This window comes from Mytilus galloprovincialis, chromosome 2, assembly GCF_965363235.1.
Source record: "Mytilus galloprovincialis chromosome 2, xbMytGall1.hap1.1, whole genome shotgun sequence".
Classification (NCBI taxonomy): Eukaryota; Metazoa; Mollusca; class Bivalvia; order Mytilida; family Mytilidae; genus Mytilus; species Mytilus galloprovincialis.
The window spans coordinates 65209781-65229767 of NC_134839.1; the positions used below are offsets into that span (position 1 = coordinate 65209781).

At 32.4% G+C, this 19987-nt stretch overlaps 1 protein-coding gene across 4 annotated transcripts; it reads right to left on the minus strand.

The window, feature by feature from the left end:
* Positions 1–3562: 3562 nt before the first annotated feature.
* On the minus strand, positions 3563–16975 carry LOC143064133 (LIM and SH3 domain protein 1-like). Of its 4 annotated transcripts, none has more exons than XM_076236749.1 (7): positions 16865–16975; positions 13387–13481; positions 12833–12927; positions 12385–12469; positions 10851–11037; positions 4319–4371; positions 3563–3876 (listed from the first exon to the last, which is right to left on the minus strand). In XM_076236749.1, the coding sequence occupies exons 2-7, from the start codon at positions 13453–13455 to the stop codon at positions 3703–3705; spliced, it is 663 nt and encodes a 220-aa protein (XP_076092864.1). In that variant the 5' UTR covers positions 13456–13481; positions 16865–16975; the 3' UTR covers positions 3563–3702. The 4 variants fall into 4 exon arrangements, with proteins under 4 accessions (XP_076092864.1, XP_076092862.1, XP_076092866.1 ...); XM_076236747.1 differs by lacking the exon at positions 16865–16975 and adding an exon at positions 15899–15957; XM_076236751.1 differs by lacking the exon at positions 16865–16975 and adding an exon at positions 15711–15733.
* Positions 16976–19987: the final 3012 nt, after the last annotated feature.

Below are 19987 nucleotides of genomic sequence, written 5' to 3' on the forward strand. Positions count from 1 at the left end.
GCTATGTGATTAGGGACTTTACCGTTGAATTTTCCTCAGAGTATTTTTGTGATTTTACCTTTTGATCAAAAGTCTTAGCCTGAGAATGTGCACTTAAAGAGTTATTGCCCTTGAAATGCAATTCTTCACAATTTATTCATCTAGTTTGTTTACTCAAAATAAATCTTCTTTGGAACTGCTGAATCAATTTCAGCCAAACTTTGGCTGAATGAGTTTCAGAGTATCTAGAATAAATTTTGTATTTTATTTCCTTGTACGTCAAGAAACATAGCCACTATAGTCAAAATGAAACATAGGGGTAAATGGCATTTATTTTTGCTTTTCAAGAAATTATGACATGTACAAGGAACATTTGAATGGAATTCTTAAGCCACTCGTTAATATATATTGAAAAGCAAAAATAATCATTGATGAAAGATTTAAGCAAAACATTACAGGTGAGCGATTCGAGCTCTTAGAAGCCTCTTGTTTCCCCCTACTATCACATTTCTATGTACAGATGTACAGAGTTCTCCATGAAATCGGGGTTATATCCATTATTTTGATGTCTTAAAATCTTTTAAGCAAACTGTTGTTAATTTTGATAATGTTGACAAGAGAATGCAGGATTACTATATCTCACGATGATAGGCAAGAAAGAAAACATTCCATTCACATCAAAACATGCTTTAGTTAAATATTCATCAACGCATTTTTAGAGCTGTACTTTTTATGTAGTTTTACATGTATAAATGCACTATTTCATATCAATTACAATTAAACAATATTTCTATCAGCAACTTTCCTTTTTCATAAAAAATTTAAAAAAAAAAATTTCTTGAAAAAACTGGAAAAAATCAGGTCAAGATCTATCTGCCCTCAAATTTTCAGATGAATCCGACAACTCGTTATTGGGTTGCTGCCCCTGAACTGGTAATTTTGGGGAATTTTTGCTGTTTTTGGCTATTATCTTGAATATTATTATAGATAGAGATAAACTGTAAACAGCAATAATGTTCAGCAAAGTAATATTTACAAATAAGTCAACATGAACAAAATGGTCAGTTGACCCCTTTAGGAGTTATTGACCTTTATAGTCAATTTTTAACCATTTTTCGTAAATCTTAGTAATCTTTTACAAAAATCTTCTCCTCTGAAACTACTGGGCCAAATTAATCCAAACTTGGCCACAATCATCTTTGGGATATCTAGTTTAAAAAATGTGTGGCGTGACCCAGCCAACCAACCAAGATGGCCGCCATGGCTAAAAATAGAACATAGGGGTAAAATGCAGTTTTTGGCTTATAACTCAAAAACCAAAGCATTTAGAGCAAATCTGACATGTGGTAAAAGTGTTTATCAGGTCAAGATCTATCTGTCCTGAAATTTTCAGATGAATCGAACAACCTGTTGTTGGGTTGCTGCCCCTGAATTGGTAATTTTAAGGAAATTTTGCTGTTTTTGGTTATTATCTTGAATATTATTATAGATAGAGATAAACTGTATACAGCAATAATGTTCAACAAAATAAGATCTACAAATAAGTTTACATGACTAAAATAGTCAATTGACCCCTTAAGGAGTTATTGCCCTTTATAGTTTATTTTTAACATTTTTCATAAATTTTTGTAAATTTTTAGAAAATATTTTCCACTGTAATTACTGGGCCAAGTTCATTATAGATAGAGATAATTGTAGCAACAAGAATGTTCAGTAAAGTAGATCTACAAACACATCACTATCACCAAAACACAATTATGTCATGAATTTATCCATGTCCATTGTTTACAATACACAAGACCAAGGTGAGCGACACAGGCTCTTTAGAGCCTCTGGTTAGTCACTTTTTACCAATTTTTCGTAAATTTTGGTAATCATTTACAAAAATCTTCTTGTCTGAAATTACTCGGCCAATTTAACCAAACTTAGCCACAATCATTATTTGGGTATCTAGTTTAAAAAATGTGTGTGGTGACCAGCAAATAAACCAAGTAGGCCGCCATGGCTAAACATAGAACATAGGGGTAAAATGTAGATTTTGGCTTATAACTCTGAAAACCTAGCATTTAGAGCAAATCGGACAAGGGGTTTAATAGTTTATCAAGTCAATATATATCTTCCCTGAAATATTTAGATAATCAGATAAATTGGACAACTGGTGCTACCCCCCCCCCCCCCCCCCCCAATTGGTAATTTTTTAAAGAAATTTTGCCGTTTTTGGTTATTATATTGAATACTTTTATAGATAGAGATAAACTGTAAACATCAATAATGTTCAGCAAAGTAAGATCTACAAATAAGTCAACATGACCAAAATCGTCTGTTGACCCATTATAAGTTATTGCCCTTTATAGTCGACTTTTAACAATTTTCATTAATTTGACAAATTTTTGTAAATTTTTACAAAATATTTTACTCTGTTACCAAACGGCCAACTTAATTATAGATAGAGAAAATTGTAAGTAGCACGAATGTTCAGTAAAGTAAGATCTACAAACACATCACCATCACCAAAACACAATTTTGTCATGAATCCATCTGTGTCCTTTGTTTAATATGCATATAGACCAAGGTGAGCGACACAGGCTCTTAAGGGTCTCTAGTTAGGACATACTAACTGTTTTGGTGAAAAATTGAAACTAAAGGCTCCAAAGAGCCTGTGTCACTCACCTTGGCAGCAACCCAACAACGGGTTGTCTGAATGGTCTGAAAATTTAAAGCCAGAGAGATCTTGACCTAAAGAACAATTTTGTTTTGTGAAAGATTTGCTCGAAATGCTTCGGGTTTAGATATATGAGCCAACCAGATGCTCCGCAGGGCACAGCTTTATACGACCGCAGAGGTTGAACCCTGAACGGTTGGGGCAAGTATGGACACAACATTCAAGCTGGATTCAGCTCTAAATTTGGATTGTGATTGAATAGTTGACACAGCATAGGTTTCTGACACAGAATGAATGTGGTCTAATGAACTTAAAATTTTTTTTTTTGCCTTTGAGCAATTCACTATGCTGTTGAATATTAATCCTCTCCAAAAAATGTTTGAAGAAATTTTCGTTTTAATTTATTAAATCTTAAATGAGAAAAATTGAACCCCCTCCAATTTTTTTTCACATCCCCCTTTCCCTTATTCCAAAACTGATCTCTATTCAAATTTCTAATGGAGTTTGCAACAATAACTACTCATTTAAATACATCGTAAAATATAAAAAAAGTGTTTATAATCACTGAATGGTAAAGATTGTTTTAATCTATTAGTTGGTAGTAAAAGTGAATATATTATACATTGTATATTGTATAAAACAATGATTTAAGTTGATTCAACTACTATTCTAGACAAAGAAAGATAACTCCAATTTTCAAAGAATATGTCATAAAAACTGCGCAATTTTTAAAGAATATGTCATAAAAACTGCGCAATTGAAAATTTCTTGCTATTGCGCAATATTGTGCAATTAGATATTTCTTGCTATTGATATAATAACGTGAAAATACTTTCAGTTGTTAAAAAGCAATATGTCATCCAAGAAAAATTGAAGCTAAGATTGGCTGATGTCAACAAAAATTATCTGAGACTACAAAAGCTCTCATAACATTTATCTTTGAAGCACATTTTTTTGCTGTGGACATAGGACAAAAATACTTTTGAACTGTAAAATAGGTTAACAAATAACTACTGAATTAAAGTCTGAACACAAATAAAAATCTGTTAAGGTAACGTTTGTTAAATCTTTTCCAGATAATTCGATGGCATCATTCCCTGTTCTCCAGTAGCCATCACTGTACCTGTCATCCAAGAATCATCTATAATTTCACAATCTGTAATGATATCTCCCTCACTAAAGCTAACCTCGTCATCATCGGCTGCTGCGTAATCATAAAGAGCACGATATATAGCCTGAAGTTAAGATAGAGAACAAGAATCAGCTTTCCAAATATTTTTTTGTTAGTTTTTCGATCAATCAAATTATTTTTTTTTAAAATTAAACACTATAAGCTATGGGCAAATCTGGATTCAGATTACATTGTTTTGTCTTCTGGTTGACCATAATATTTTTTTCTTCATCAAATCGAGTATCAGAATATTATTTTTACTTTAAAAAAACATAACCCCTCCCCTTAACATCCCCCTTGATGTTAAATGGTCGTTCCCTACGTCTTTTCTCATTAAGTTTAACGATACATAGCGGTCCATGGAAGTTTGCTAACATCCATCAAATATTCCTAAATTTTTCAAACAATATTGTCTTCAGCTCTATTTGAATTGTAGTATATATCTCTTTCTCTCTTTTTTTATTGCTATAAACTAAACTATAAAAAATTATCATTAAATAACTTACGTCATCATCGGCAGATTGAATGTCTTGTGTGGGTTCTGGCTCTGGTTCTGGTGCTAGAATAAATCAAAACAATCAATCAAAACAATCCCGCTGTAAATGTTTGCACCTGTCCTAAGTCAGGAATCTGATGTACAATAGTATATTGTTGAAGTCAGTACTATGACATATAATAGTTTACTTTTATAAATTGTTACTTGGATGGAGAGTTATCTCATTGGCACTCATACCACATCTTACTATATCTAATCAATATGAAACGCGGGTGGTAAAAGGGTGTGTGTGTGCTTGCACGATAAAAACGTGAAATAAGACATAATTTCACGTTGAACGTGAAATAATTTCTGTAATGAACGTTGCACGAAAAATAAATACTTTAATTTGAACCTTTTGTGACTGAGGTGCTGCCTTCTTGTATATATTAACTCTTTGTTTTACTTGATATTCCCGATTTAGTATACACATTTATGATATAATTGGTTTACGGCTTTAAAAAAAAAGTATTTCTTGACGATCCCTGTCTAGTGTTTGAATCTTATTTGAAAAATGCCGAGCACGCAAAATAAGACTGAAAATCACGATGCACGTAAAATTAAATAAGCAGAACACGTTGAACGAGGCACCCGTCTTGCACGACTGAACGTCAAATAATAAAATAAAAACACGTTAAACGTGAAATAAAAAGCGGCGGTCACGTTGCACGAAAATAACCCTTTACCACCCTCTGAAATATAAAGATGTGAAATTTTTGCAAATGAGACAACTATCCACCATTGTATTAAAAAAGAAGATGCAATTTTTATACGGAGTGTCTATTCGTCCGCTAGCCGGACGAATAGTTAAAAATCTCTATTCGTCCGGCCATTCGTCTGCGGATGCGCAAATCTTTAATAGCAACAAAAATGTCATGTGACGTAACTCGAATAATTCTGCGCCCTCTAGCGGCCTATAGCCTATCGGAAAGTAGCCTGGTATCCGGCCCAATCTAGCTGCACGTCGTAAGGGCCAGGTGGGGAACAAATACCATGTGATCGATTCAGTGCCAGTTGACTCTGAATCTAAAGTGAGGCTGAATAAATATTTGCATAAATTTGATGTTTGATGTAAACCAGCAAAATTGAAATCCAATTCACACCTTGGTTATGTGAAATCTTAAACTTTTAACTTTCTCACCAGGCGATTGCTGATAAGAATTAACCCTTTTCTGCTGACTAATTATCACCATACTAATAATTAGATATGATAACACTATACATCAATTAATAAAGAAAAATATTACAGTCTAATTTTTACTAATTGATGTTAAACAAGAATTGATTGGATACAGCTGTTAAACAAACATTGCGCGACAAAATAAGTATTAACCAATCATTAACAGGCAGTATATTGATACACGCCTGGCTATACTGACAAGATTAGCCAGGACACCAGGCTAATCGGAAAGCGTCCCGGATGAGGTGTCGGATAACACACGCGGTGTCGGATAACACATGCGCGTATGCAATGGACGTTTTGAGAAATGGAGATCGTGATTTATATTTAAAGATGTCATAGAGAAAACCAGTGAGAATGTGATTGCTTTAAAGAAATGTCTATAGGAGTGATTCCAGAACAATAGCGTATACATGTTAACTGTGAGGAATAAGCCTGAAATCAAAGTGAAATTGATGATTTACCTCCGTTTACCTTATGGAGGCAAAACGCATTCGGAAAAAATACTATATTAAACTTGCTTGGATGCATTATTTTCAATTTATATTACAACGGAGATCTATGAAAATACTGATATGCCTGGACTGGGAATAAGACACCAGGGTTGGGGTATCCCCCCTTTTTTCTGTTGTATCTAATACACATCTTAACGAAAACACAATCCTATTTTTGGGGACAGGTTACACATGCCTGCCCTTTTCTCTAATTTCCTATGAATTAAAAATCGTCGAACAATTTAAATGAAGAATCGTGCATAATCATATGAGGGGCCTTACTTTAACCAAACTTCATAGAAACAATAAATTCGGGATCTTTTGGAATCATAGATGAAGCCAGTAATGATTGGCCCGACTATTTACCGTACAGAAAATTCATAGACAGAACAACAAAAGAGAAAATCATTACCCCCCCCCCCCCAAAAAAAAAAAAAATACCCAAAATCCTTTAGAATATTAGAATTAAAAAAATCTGAATCAAATGTATAGTTTATTTTTTTTATTAGAATGAGTTCTTTTTCATAAAACGATGTTAGACAATATATTTTAAAACAACTCGTGCTTTATTTAAAACCTTCAAAACACGATGATTTATCTTCATCATTATATTTTTGACCGGACAAATAGCGAAAAACCGTAAAAATGCTATTTGTCCGGCTAGCCGGACGAATAGCCACTGCCATTTTTATATCTGTATTAGCAAATGCACGATTTTAACTAGTCCAAAAAAATGTCGGTGAAATTATTCATTTCAGATCATAATTTTATCACCTATTCAATTCGTTAAATGCACAATTTTCCTGACATTTTGTATGCCTTTCGAACTCATTGAACTGCTTCTGAATATCGAAAACAATATTTGTCCCATTGCTAATTTCTAAGATACAGTAAAAGAGGGACGAAAGATACCAAAGGGACAGTCAAACTCATAAATCTAAAACAAATTGACAACGCCATGGCTAAAAATGAAAAAAGACAAACAAAAAACAGCACACATGACACAAAATAGAAAACTAAAGAATAAACAACACGAACCCCCCAAAAAACTAATGGTGATCTCAGGTGCTCCGGAAGGGTAAGCAGATCCTGCTCCATATGTGGCACCCGTCGTGTTGCTTATGTGATATCAAATTCAGTAAATAGTCTAATTCGGAATGTCACATTCATGAAAGGGAAGGGGATTGTAGTTACGACGTAAGGAACATATCCGATATCATTTGTGAAACGGTAATTCCATAGCGGTCAACCAACTCGTGATGACGTCAGTAAAATTTACAAAGGGATGATTTCAACTTCACCATTTGGAACTCTTGGTTTAATAGCTCCCTTGTGAGCAGCAACCCTCTATCAAGAAAATCATGATAGGAAATGCAAGCACGGGAATATCGTATCAATTGGGAGATATATACCCCGTATGCAGGTGCTGTTGGAATGTTGCTACTTAAAAATAGAAAGTTCACAATTGGAAAGTTGAAATCATCTCTTTTGTCGTAAAGTTTTGTTTTCAACCGACCCTCATTGTTAATTTCTAGATGTAAGTCAAGATATGAGGCCGACGTTACTGTATCTGTGGTATCCTTTATCTCAAGCTCGATGGGATAGATGAGTTCCACATAGTCACCAAATTTTGAATTATTTAGTGAAAGAACATCATCTATATAGCGGAAAGTAGAGTTAAAGGATACTGCTAACTTTTTATCTTTCTTCCTAAGAAGTTCCTGCATGAAGTCAGCCTCATAATAATAAAGAAACAAGTCGGCAAGTAGAGGGGCACAGTTTGTTCCATTGGAATGCCGACAGTCTGTTGAAAAACACATCCTCCGAACGTAACAAATATGTTGTCAATCAAGAAATCAAGCATCTTGATAATATCAGTTTCAGAGAATTTTTTGTTAGAATCAGAGTGGTCCTTTACAAAGTAGGATTTATCCCTCCCTAAGACAAGATACTTGTATCTACGTTGGCCATTCTTGTTTATAAAGCAAAGAAATACCAACTCTTTCAATTTGTCTCTTAGTTTGGAATGTGGAATACTAGTGTAAAGAGTAGAAAAGTCAAATGTTTTAATACTGTTACAAGATGAAAGAGAGTTAGATTGTATGTACTCTAAAAGATCTTTGGAATTTTTAAGTATCCACATCTGATTCACGCCCCCTCTAGAATAGGCAGTTTCACAATAACTTTGAAGCCCGTCTTTAATTGCTGATAAAATGGATGTTAATAATTTAGAAAGAGATTTCGTGGATCATGCATTTGGAAGACCCAGCAATATACCGTTGTTTGTAAGGACGCTTATGTAGTTTAGGTATCCAATACAGTGATGGAAGATCCAGTTCTTCATCTTTGGTTGAAATTCCAAAGGAACACAGAACAGACATATGATTATCCAGGATTTCCTCTTTGGTAAGTGTCGTGAGGGTATATGTTGATTTTTTGATGTTCCAAGTGAATTGTCAATACCTAATTCGTTTATCAAGCAGTTAATGTAATGAGTTTTACACACATAAACGATGTTGTTTGGGACTTTATCTGCGAGGACAACAACATATTTGTCATGGAGGTATAAAAGGTGTTTTGCAACATTTGGGTCTGGCATAATCCTCAACTGAATCCATCAAAATTTTAAAGTTGTATTTCCAATTGATGGATTTAGGCTCACGATATTTCGGACCTTTCGATAACACATTTCTTAGAGAAGTGTTATTAACAATGTTGAGGTCACCGGTAATAACGTGGCCAGCAGGATTATATGTGAATTGGGAACTAGCACAAGTGCAATCAGGAGGTTTAGACTTGAAGTCAATATCGAGATCCTGCAAAACGTGTTTGTAATTGAAAATTTTAGTTGCAATAGGTTTGGTATAGGTATAAGAAATGATTGGTACAGACTGGTCTTTGAAATAAGGAGGTATTTTCGATTGAACTAATTTATTATGAAGGATATTGCCTAAATTGACGCCATCGATACCCTTGTTGGCAAAGGAAAGATTAAGGAAAGATCTTTTCTCTTTTTCATCTTTGCCAATGCGGACTGGCTTGAAAAGTCTGTGACTTGCAATATCCTAAATTATAGCTGTATTGGGTTGAATGAGGGTTTGTAACAGTGGATTCCAAACATAAATTGAACAGAGAATGATGTTTTGAAAGGGGTAATGAATAAAGTTTCGTGCGAATGTGATGAATACCTAACGGCTTTTGTATAAATGGCAGCAAGTCATTAATAGATACATCATGCAGAGAAGGTGATGTATAATGGCGATGACCATGACTGCGTCTACGTCGAAGAGTCGAGTTGAAAATATTCATCACATTCACCGAGTTACACGAAGGACTAGATAGAATACCTATACCATCAATTTTGTCATTGCAACCATAAGGTGTCGCAGTTCCCAATTGTTTAATCCAGTAGTCCTCTCTTTGTCTACGGAGAGTCGTTGATCCGAAGATTAGGATTGTTAGAGCTATGGTATATCTTTTCGATAATGCAAACTGTCATAGAAACGATGGAATGATCGGGCTGATTGAAATGCTGGTATAGAATGTCGTTAGCATAACTTTGTTTTACATGATAGGTTGAGGTATTTACAGTAAGCACGTAAAATTTATTTTCACTTTAGGTTGCGATTTTTCTCTCAGAAAAATGCGTCCACAGCACTCTATAAAAATTGTATTATGTTATTGCTATAGCCATGCATATCTGTTTTAATAATATTTTAATATTTATAGGATCACCGGGTTCGATCAATTTTTATGTAGTTAGTTTCAATATGCAGTGATAAAAATTGTAAATGTTTTTTGATATACAACTCAAATCCGTTGTACCCGTAACATTTCCATTTAGCTTAAGGGGCTCCTGGGTATAAATCAAATTTTTTTTATAATATAGGATTTCGCTATATTTTTTTTATAAATGAACTTTATCATATACTTAAAAGAAAAATGAATTAAAAAAATGGGGTCACCGTTCATTTAAGCTATCAATCTGCCTCCGGAAGAACCATACATTTTTGTTAATGTTTTTTTTCTGTGGAACTAATAGGAGAAATAGAGGTAATATCGAAATAAAAAAATAACCTAAGTACAGAAATCGCTTAAATTTTATAATTATTTAGTTTATGTACAGCTTATATGAAAACAATAATAAAACATATAGGTCACCGATGAGTTAAAAAAGATATTTCAAATTTAAGGCAAAAAAATGGCATTTTTGCACCAAAGGGAGATAATTTGGAGCTTTTTCAATGATATAAACATTTTAAAAGTCATCTGGGGCCAAACCGAATCGATTTTTTGGGTTGATTTTTTTACGATATCATAAAGTAATAACTAATAGTGTAATAAATAAAATTTGTAATAAAAAAAAATAAAGGGTTCAATTTTTTGCTGAAATTTTTGTACCCAGGAGCCACCCTAAAAGAAAAATGTTTACAGCAATAAAAGATCATTTTTAAACTCTTTTGACAAATTTTCGAGAAAAGTGCGAAAATTTACTCGGTACGCGTACATCTGTTTAGTTTGTCTTTGACACTATAATATAAGTTTCTCCTATATTGTCAAGGCAACTGTATCTTAAAAAGGTGAAAATAAGAATGTGACTGTTTTCTCAAGAATCAACATGATAGTAAAATATAGGAATGGAGACCAACGTAGTATAATTAAAGGTCGGATGAAGCCAAAGCAGATTATGCATTAACCAACATTTGTGACAAACATGCAGATAAACATACGAACAAAACATTAGGCTTTCCTCAAAAGATTTTGATAAAATATGTAAATGGGAACTTCATGCTTCCTATTTGGTCAACAAAAAACACTAGATAACTCACCATGAGGACGTTTCAATTCAACAGTTTCCTGTTGAGGTGGATCGACTTGTGCTGGTTGTTGTGATTGTAGTTGATATGGAGAGACTTGGGCTGGTTTCTGTAATTGTTCAGTAAACGCCTGTTTCCCTGAGTCATCGACTGCAGTAAACTGTCCCTTCTGTCCTTCAAACTCTTTATGATATACAACCTTAAAATGAAAAGAATTCTACTTAGTACGATTAAAAACTTGATTCATTTAACAAGTTGGATTGAATTAGGAATAAAATATCGAGGGGATCGAAAATCGAAAGCTAAAAATCTAAGAAAAGCAGACACCATGTTGGGTCTAAATATACAAACAGATGAGAAGCCCACATTTCAGCACACATAAAACTACAAAGACCAACACGAACCAGGATTAAATTCTTCGTGGTAAATTGATCTTTTGACAATCATATTTTAAGAAAAATGATAGGGTCACCAGTTATAAAAGGTTTATATATTGTTTTATACAGCAGCTTTAAATATATATAGGAAGATGCGGTGTGAGTGCCAACGAGACAACTCTCCATCCAAATAACAATTTATAAAAGTTAACCATTATAGGTAAAAGTACGGCCTTAACATGGAGCCTTGGCTCACACCGAACAACAAGCTATAAAGGGCCCCAAAATTACTAGTGTAAAACCATTCAAACTGTCAAACCAACGGTCTAATCTATATAAAAAACGACAAACGAGAAACACGTATAAATTACATAAACAAACGACAAATACTGTAATCAGATTCCTGACTTAGGACAGGTGCAAATATTTGCAGCGGGATTAAACTTTTCAATAGTACCAAACCTTCTTCCTTTTTCTGAAACAATAACATAACATCACAACATAGAAAAACAGACGATAAAATATCAATTGGAAGGCTTAACTCAATCAAAAAACGTAAATTAACACACTATGAACGAATAAATTTGATCTGTGCTACATTTATTGTTATTTTTTTAACACAAACATAAAACGCATTTTACATCGCTAAACATTTCCCAAATTATGAAGAACAATAACGTGGCATGGAATCGACATTACAGGAAATATAATTTTACTTTGTTTTTGGAAGATAAACACAACATGAATTCTTCTAAGTGCATCATTCATAGAGACAATAGGTAAACACCAACAAGACATAACCTTAGGATACAAATAATCAAACGTAAGTCGATGCAATATTCTTTAATACTCTTATGTTCATTTGAGTCCCGATTCTTAGTTTACCATGACCTTTTGTGATATTCCAATTTTTACAAACGCATAGTGTCACGAAGGTAGTTTCTACAAACACGAGTTCCCATTCATTATAGATTAGACTGTCAACCCTAAAGTGTTTTATTTTGTAAAAAGCAGCGACAAGGTTTTACCCATTTGTTCTTGTATGGTTTCAAGTGAAAACGATTTAAAGATTCTAACAAGTAGGTTGACCTTTGACTCATAGATCAAATAAAACCGATTTACGTTATTAAAGGACATTTTGATTTTATAGAAACCCATTTATGACTTACGTTACTCTGCATTGACGTATTTTGTTGAAGTCTTTTGTTCTCGGGTGTGTCTGCTACGGCTGTAAACTTTGTGGTTGGGTAATGTCTGATTAGATAAAAAGAAACAGATGACATCACGATTGTTAACTGAACCGAATAAAGTAATTATCTCGAAATTGAAAAACTTGATCTGCAGAAAAAAGAAAATATGAATATTTATTAATTTTTTTTTTATGCAAACCGTATTCATTTGCATACTGTACGTTAATAAAAAAAAACGCGGTCGTTTGATCTGGGATTAGTTCGAAATAAAAAAAATAAAAAAATGAGTAGATAATGTGGGAAGGGATAAATAAACAACTGAACCTGAGAATTCGACCGATGCACCGGAATAAACAGTAAACCAATCTATTTAGTTTAGACCTGCATGTATTATAAAATAACATCTCACAACCTTTATTTAACTTACGTTGTACAGTACGGTAGCTTGTTATAGCCTTTATAGTTTTTCATGGTTAATTTCAAACTGCAGACTTCACAATTGAAACAACCTTTGTGCCAGTACTGAAACAAACACGTTATATGATTAAATACTGTACATATAAAATAAATCTATAATGACATACTTACGATATCCATCGTGAATGATGCAACTTTTGATACGGTGCTTTTGGTCCGGGATTTGCTTTTTGTTCGCTTTGGCTTTATATTCGATGATTTTGCTTTTTGTCCGATAATTTTGCTTTTAGTCCGACAATTTTGCTTTTTGTCCGTTGCTTTCGGTCCTTTTTGTCTTTTGTCCGTTGGTTTCAGTCCTTTTTGCTTTTTGTCCGTTACTTTCGGTCATTTTTGCCTTTTGTCCGTTGGTTTCAGTCCTTTTTTGTTCGAAAATTTTGATTTTTGTCCGACATTTTTGCTTTTTGTCCAAATATTAGGTAGAGAGAAAATTTTAGGTTACATAACATTTTTTATGACAAATTGTCCAATTGTTGTTACTAGAGTACACATTAAAAAATATCATACCTTATCTAGACAGTTGAGTTTTTCCACCGGGTAAACAGTCTTTTTACACTTTGCACATGGAGGATTCATTTTAATGTCCTTTCTTGTAAATTTAACTGAAAAATAAATAAATAAACATTTAGTGACTACCTTCGAAAACAATAGCTCTTATTTTGCTTATATGCAAATTCTTGTAAATTAAACGTTTCAATCAACTTACCCAACTTGCTGTCAACTATCAAAAACAAAACAACAATACAACAATACAAGGTAATATTGATATACACTTTTTAAAAAAACTGGACTTTTTCAAATCCGGTATCAAGATTAATATTTATAATCTTAATTTCTTTAGAGATGTATCCGTTTATTAACAAGATCCTGAAATAGTTATATACATTGACGGTTTATATCTTTAACAATTAAATTACGCAATCCAAACAAAATGTTTTGTTTCAACAAAATAAATAGAAATTGCTATTCAAGCAGGCATACTTGTAAAATAGAGTTGGTACGAGGGATAATTGCCAATGAGACAAAAATCTATCAAAAGACTGTTAATAAGCGTTTAGCCGTCCTAATAAACCGAGACAAATTACAACATGAGATCGAGAGTTTAAATAAATGATAAGCACAAACGCACATAAAATTAATAACAAGAAAGGACAACATGATTAAAACGGATTATGTCCTCGATATATAAAGCGAAATTTCGTACAATAAAATATGAGACAAGTTTATTACAACTCATGTACAAAGAAGTGTTCAACAATGAAAGACAAACGTAATATACACATAAAGACAAGAAAAAGGTCTCGCTCACGTTGCATATTACATAACACTGATATATTTGCATTACGAATATTTATGTTGAATAGAAACCGTGTCAGGAATTGTTTGTCTTGCTGATCATTATTGACAGCTCTTATTTTTTTAATCTTAAGCTGTTGATAATTATTAAGTCAATCGATTTGTCTGGTTGTCTTTTTATTTTTTAGCCATGACGTTGTCAGTTTATTTTCAATCTATGAGTTTGACTGTCCCTCTGGTTTCTTTTGGCCTTCTTTTACAGTTTTACGATATAAGGTATAAAAAAGAAGACAACACCAAAATTAGAATTACGATTAAACTTTGGTGACACGATTTTGAATTAACCGTAACATTCATAACAAACAGTTTAGGCATTACAAGATGTATATGACATTTTGAAAAATAGAACCTAAAACTAAAATTTATGATAAAAGAGATGATTTTTCATTTCCTATCGTTAATTATCCATTTTTAGATGGTGACGTTTCCTTGTCACCATCTTACGGTGTTTATATATCTCAACTTGTACGATTCGCTCGTGTATGTAACAATGTTTTAGATTTTAACGAGAGAAATTTATGTATTACTGAAAAATTATTACACCAGGGTTTTTGATATCACAAACTAGTTAAAACATTTACTAAATTTTATCATCGGTATAAGGACATCATTCGTAAATATAGCTCAACATGCAGACTTCTTATACGTTCAGGTATTTCACATCCAATTTTTTATGGAAATATTCTTTATAAAGCACAAAGGTGTCAGTATTCACCTCAAAAACTAACAAAACCTTTGAATAGACTTATTAAGAAGGGATATAATTACGATACTGTTGTCAGGTCATTAAAGATTGCATATTTTGGCGTTAATATTGATTCACTTATAGGGTCTTTGCATCGGAACTAAACACATTTATTCGAAAACCAATTGTTGGCATGACACGGGTTATGTTCTTCTCATATATGTTATGATGGTATGATACTAAACCCCTAACGGGAAGGATTGTGCCTGATGTTCATATGATGAAATCATAATCTTTCAGTCAGTTTAATTGAAGTCTGGAGATGGCATGTCAGTTAACTGCTAGTAGTCTGTTGTTATTTATATCATTGTCATTTTGTTTATTTTCTTTGGTTACATCTTCTGACATCAGACTCGGACTTCTCTTGGACTGAATTTTAATGTGCGTATTGTTATGCGTTTACTTTTTACATTGGCTAGAGGTGTTTGTGAGATCTCATCCCCCTATATGTTTAACCCCGCCGCATTTTTGCGCCTGTCCCAAGTCAGGAGCCTCTGGCCTTTGTTAGTCTTGTATTATTTTAATTTTAGTTTCTTGTGTACAATTTGGAAATTAGTATGGCGTTCATTATCACTGAACTAGTATATATTTGTTTAGGGGCCAGCTGAAGGACGCCTCTAGGTGCGGGAATTTCTCGCTACATTGAAGACCTGTTGTTTTTTTCAATGGTCGGGTTGTTGTCTCTTTAGCACATTCCCCATTTCCATTCTCAATTTTAAGCAAGACTTACATAATCATTGGGTATCTATCTACCCAGTCGTGACAGTCCATCAATTTAGAAGTATCCAAAATCGAGCAAAAAGTGTGAATATCGATTAATTACCTAAGCAAACTTATTTTCATGAGGGTTTGAACTCGCATTATATATTTTTATTTTTATTTGAAGTATTCCTAATTCACAAGCTAAGGCCTACTTACCGGTACATTCGTGCATTCAGGAAGAAAAGGTAGACAAATATTTCAACCAAGGAAGTAAAACATTTTGTCAAATTTAACATTCTACTTGATATTTTTTTTTATTTGTTTTGTGAACCATGTTTGAAAACATCTATTTGAAATTGAGGATATTTGATTGAATATATTTCCTTGTAGCAGAGTTCAAAGTTCATTAGCAGTTAAGGTAAAACAAAGATATCTACAACATGATCAACTTGCTACAAGTTTTCGTTTGTAAAATAAACAATTTGAAAGCAAAAGAAAAATATGCATTAACCCCTATGGCCTAGTAAAAAAGGTCAACGAAAATGTGAGTACAAAGTCGTACGACTCATGTATTTTATCTTTTATATACCATTAAGTACCACCTTTACTATGAATTTTCGAAAAAAATTATACCCAAAAGTAAAAAGCTTATATGCACTTCTATTTATTCAAAGTTCAAAATATAGGAATGTGCGTCATATTTTCAACATTTATATGCACCGAACTAATAAAAGTTTAAACTTAAACTTAATTTCTGTACAACCCATACATTCACTTTGGGTCTACGCAGAATTCAAGGCTGCCAATATATGTTTTACTTATACTGGTAACATTCCCAAGTTTTGTTTCTACGGGATGAAACATAGAGATCATATTAAACAAAACAAAATATCTATGAATATTCTATATCTACATCTAAAATAGGCGTAGTTTATGAAACAAATGTATTCACAAAGTGCAACCTACACTCTAAAAAAATGAAAACAACACGTTTAATAATTTCTTGCGTCCGAAGAGCTTTCCTGGATTTGCCTTCATCAGGAACTCTCACAGCCAAACATTTGAAATCTCGAAACGTCTCATTAAAACCAAAAGAGTCTACCATATAGAATCAACTCATACACTCAAACATATAAATCTGGACCAATATTAATATTATTTGTACAATATTTGTATACTCACTGTATGTAAATTGTGTGTTTCTAAAACATTTTAATCCACTTAAGATGTAAAATGATATTAATCTTAAGTTTAACACTCAAGCTTTTACACCCTGTTGTTTCACGGGTATTTACTAATAAAATATGAATTTTTCACTTAATACTTCCTTAACGTGACTGTCGTTTTATTATTATTTCTCGATACATACATATTGAGCAATTACATTAAATACACAAAATCATTTTAACTGCTGTTAAGGAAAAGATTGTCAAATAGGACACCTGGCAATATTAAACAATTATTTTTCATGACTTTATCAATTCACTTATGTTCACGTACTCCAATCGACCTGTCGTGATTGTTTATCAATGTCACGATCCAGTAAGGCTGGGAAAAGTATATCGATGTTCCTTGGTAAACTTCGACAAAAGGGGGACGAAAGATACCAAAGGGACAGTCAAACTCATCGAAAATAAACTGACAACGCCATGGCTAAAAATGAAAAAAAAAATAGACAAACTGACACAACATAGAAAACTAAAGAATAAGCAACACAAACCCCACCGACAACAAACACGAAAGTTAATTAGCTTTGCGATAAACAATCACCAAATGATATATTATTTGGTAATACTAAGTTTAATACATATGCATGCATTGGTTCATGAATTTTAGCTAAACTAATATTTACAAACACCTAGTTTCATATGACTATAAACCAAATTTTGTCTGAAGCGTATGTTACTAAATGGTAAACGCCATTGTCATGTAACATATGAAATGACCGCCATGGAGTTCGGTATTTTTGTGTATATATTGTTTTGATATAGACAATAAATGTAAAATGTTTTTGCATATAAATAGATAAACAAAAGTTCATTTTATCAAAACAATTTTGAAAATATCAAAACCAATCAGCAAGATCAAGCTTACAAGTGAACTTGAACATACTTGATTATCATTATTATTGTAATACGAGTTATTTGCCTATTGAAAGACACATTTGCTAATTCCTAGGTTTAGGGAATTTTCTAAAAAATTATTATAGATTGATAGAAATCGAGCATACCAGAAATGACAAGCACACCTTAGTTTACCAATAAGTCTTCATTGCAGTTTTCATCTATAGAGCAATATTTGCCTTTGACAACTTTATCAATTTTGTTCGTTTTTGACAATTATCTTGAAAATTGTAATTGATTGAGAGAATCTGTTTTATAAAAACTGATCCTCAAATCAAGATCTACAAATAAGTGACATGCACTATAATGTGAACTCCTTTATGATGTTTATTTCCTTGTTTGACTATTTTTTAACCTTATATTTTCCTTTTTTTCAATACATTGGAACTATAAAGAAGGAAAAGAAAACCGTAAATATCAAAGCATTGACAAATGAACAAAACAAATTATTTACTAAGTATGCGAAAGAGGGCTCCAACTTTTGATTTTAGTGATAAAAATCTTTACAAGGTGAACGATTAAGTTCTATATGAGCGTCTTGTTTCTATACATATGGATGACAAGATAATACTTATTCTGTTCTTATATTACCTTTTGTTTTAGCGATTCATAAATTGGTATTCAGCAATCAGGATTTGTATGCTAGAAGCAACTGTGTTATCTAAACGGAGTGTTTAGCGGGTAATAATATAGATTGGTCAGGTGCCATACTGGAAATGTATAGCAGTGATGTTTCTGTAAAGACATGCTTATATCACTAGTTGATTTATAAATACTCATATGATGAGTGTCTGATATATCTATTAATATAAATTCTACATTAAAAACGAAGTTAAATTAAAAAAATATTGATAAATCGTGACTTCTCTGAGAAGACAATAGTTTGACAAATAAAGTTCACAAAAAGCTATGAATTTAATCGTGCAGCAAAATAATACACCCTGTCGAATTAGAACATACTCACCCCTTCTCGTCCAGTGAAAAGTCAGTTTCCCCCCTCTAATTTTCATAGTACATGGTTTTCCGTGCACTATGAAATGCTATACATGAATGACTATTCATTGTCAGTTAATTATGGAAGTGAACTCTTAATAACTGCACTAACGAAATGTACAACCCCTGAGGCATTTTCCATGGGAAAAGAGCCTACTGATTAAAGATGAAAGAGCAAAGATTAAAATAAAAAGTTTTGAAATTTGCAAATTTTCATACATTTTCTAAAGTTACACATATATGAAATAAACAAAAACAATTTAGGTAAGGATGTAGGTAAAATAATACTTAATTAATTTATATACTTGACATTTGAGGGATTTTTTTTTCTTTCAAGAAAACAATGCCAGACTGCTTATATATAAAGCAAATATTTTTTTTCGGAGAAACTGAATACATGTACATGTAAATTTATCAATATAAAGTAAGCATTTAATGTTGAATGGTCTGAATTTAAATATTTATACAGAGAGTTTTATATTTATAAAAAAAAGTCAAATTTTAAAAAGGGATTTATATAACATTGTGTTGCTTTTTAGAATAAAAAAATCTAAAGATACAAAGTATTAAATTTTACCTGTAGCAGAAGAAAAATAATTTATCCATTCTGTCCTCACAAACTATGTCCGAGCTTTTTCATTCCATCCATTGAAATGATGATTACCTATGTTTTACATTTAGTTCATTATAAAATGTGAACTCTTATTTAGGTTTGAAAATTACAATGGGAAAGGATAATTTTGTAAGGTCACTCGAAAGTGTGAATATGTTCTAAATTGGTCAGACAATACTTGGTCATGTTTTATGAAAATGACCAAGTATTGTCTAACCTATAATTAGAAAATGTAACAATTACAATCAACTTCAAATAATTTTACTCACCACGATTTTAAAGGTGATTGGACAACTTGTAAACAATTCATGATTTACTATGTCAGCATATTAGCTTAATAAAAATTTCAAACGTTTCTGTGTGTGCATATTTCAAGCCAGGAACGGCAATTAAACTTCAAAAAGGGGTTGAATGTGAATGTTTTTTTTTTTCTAAAAAAAAATTAAAATCGGATCCCCAATTAGATGCCAACAAATATTGTGGTCAAGCAAATGACGAAACATATTGTGAATCAAGATTTTCCACATACCTTATAGTGTTAAATTTTAAAATAAATAAATAAATTGTTAGCGTCGG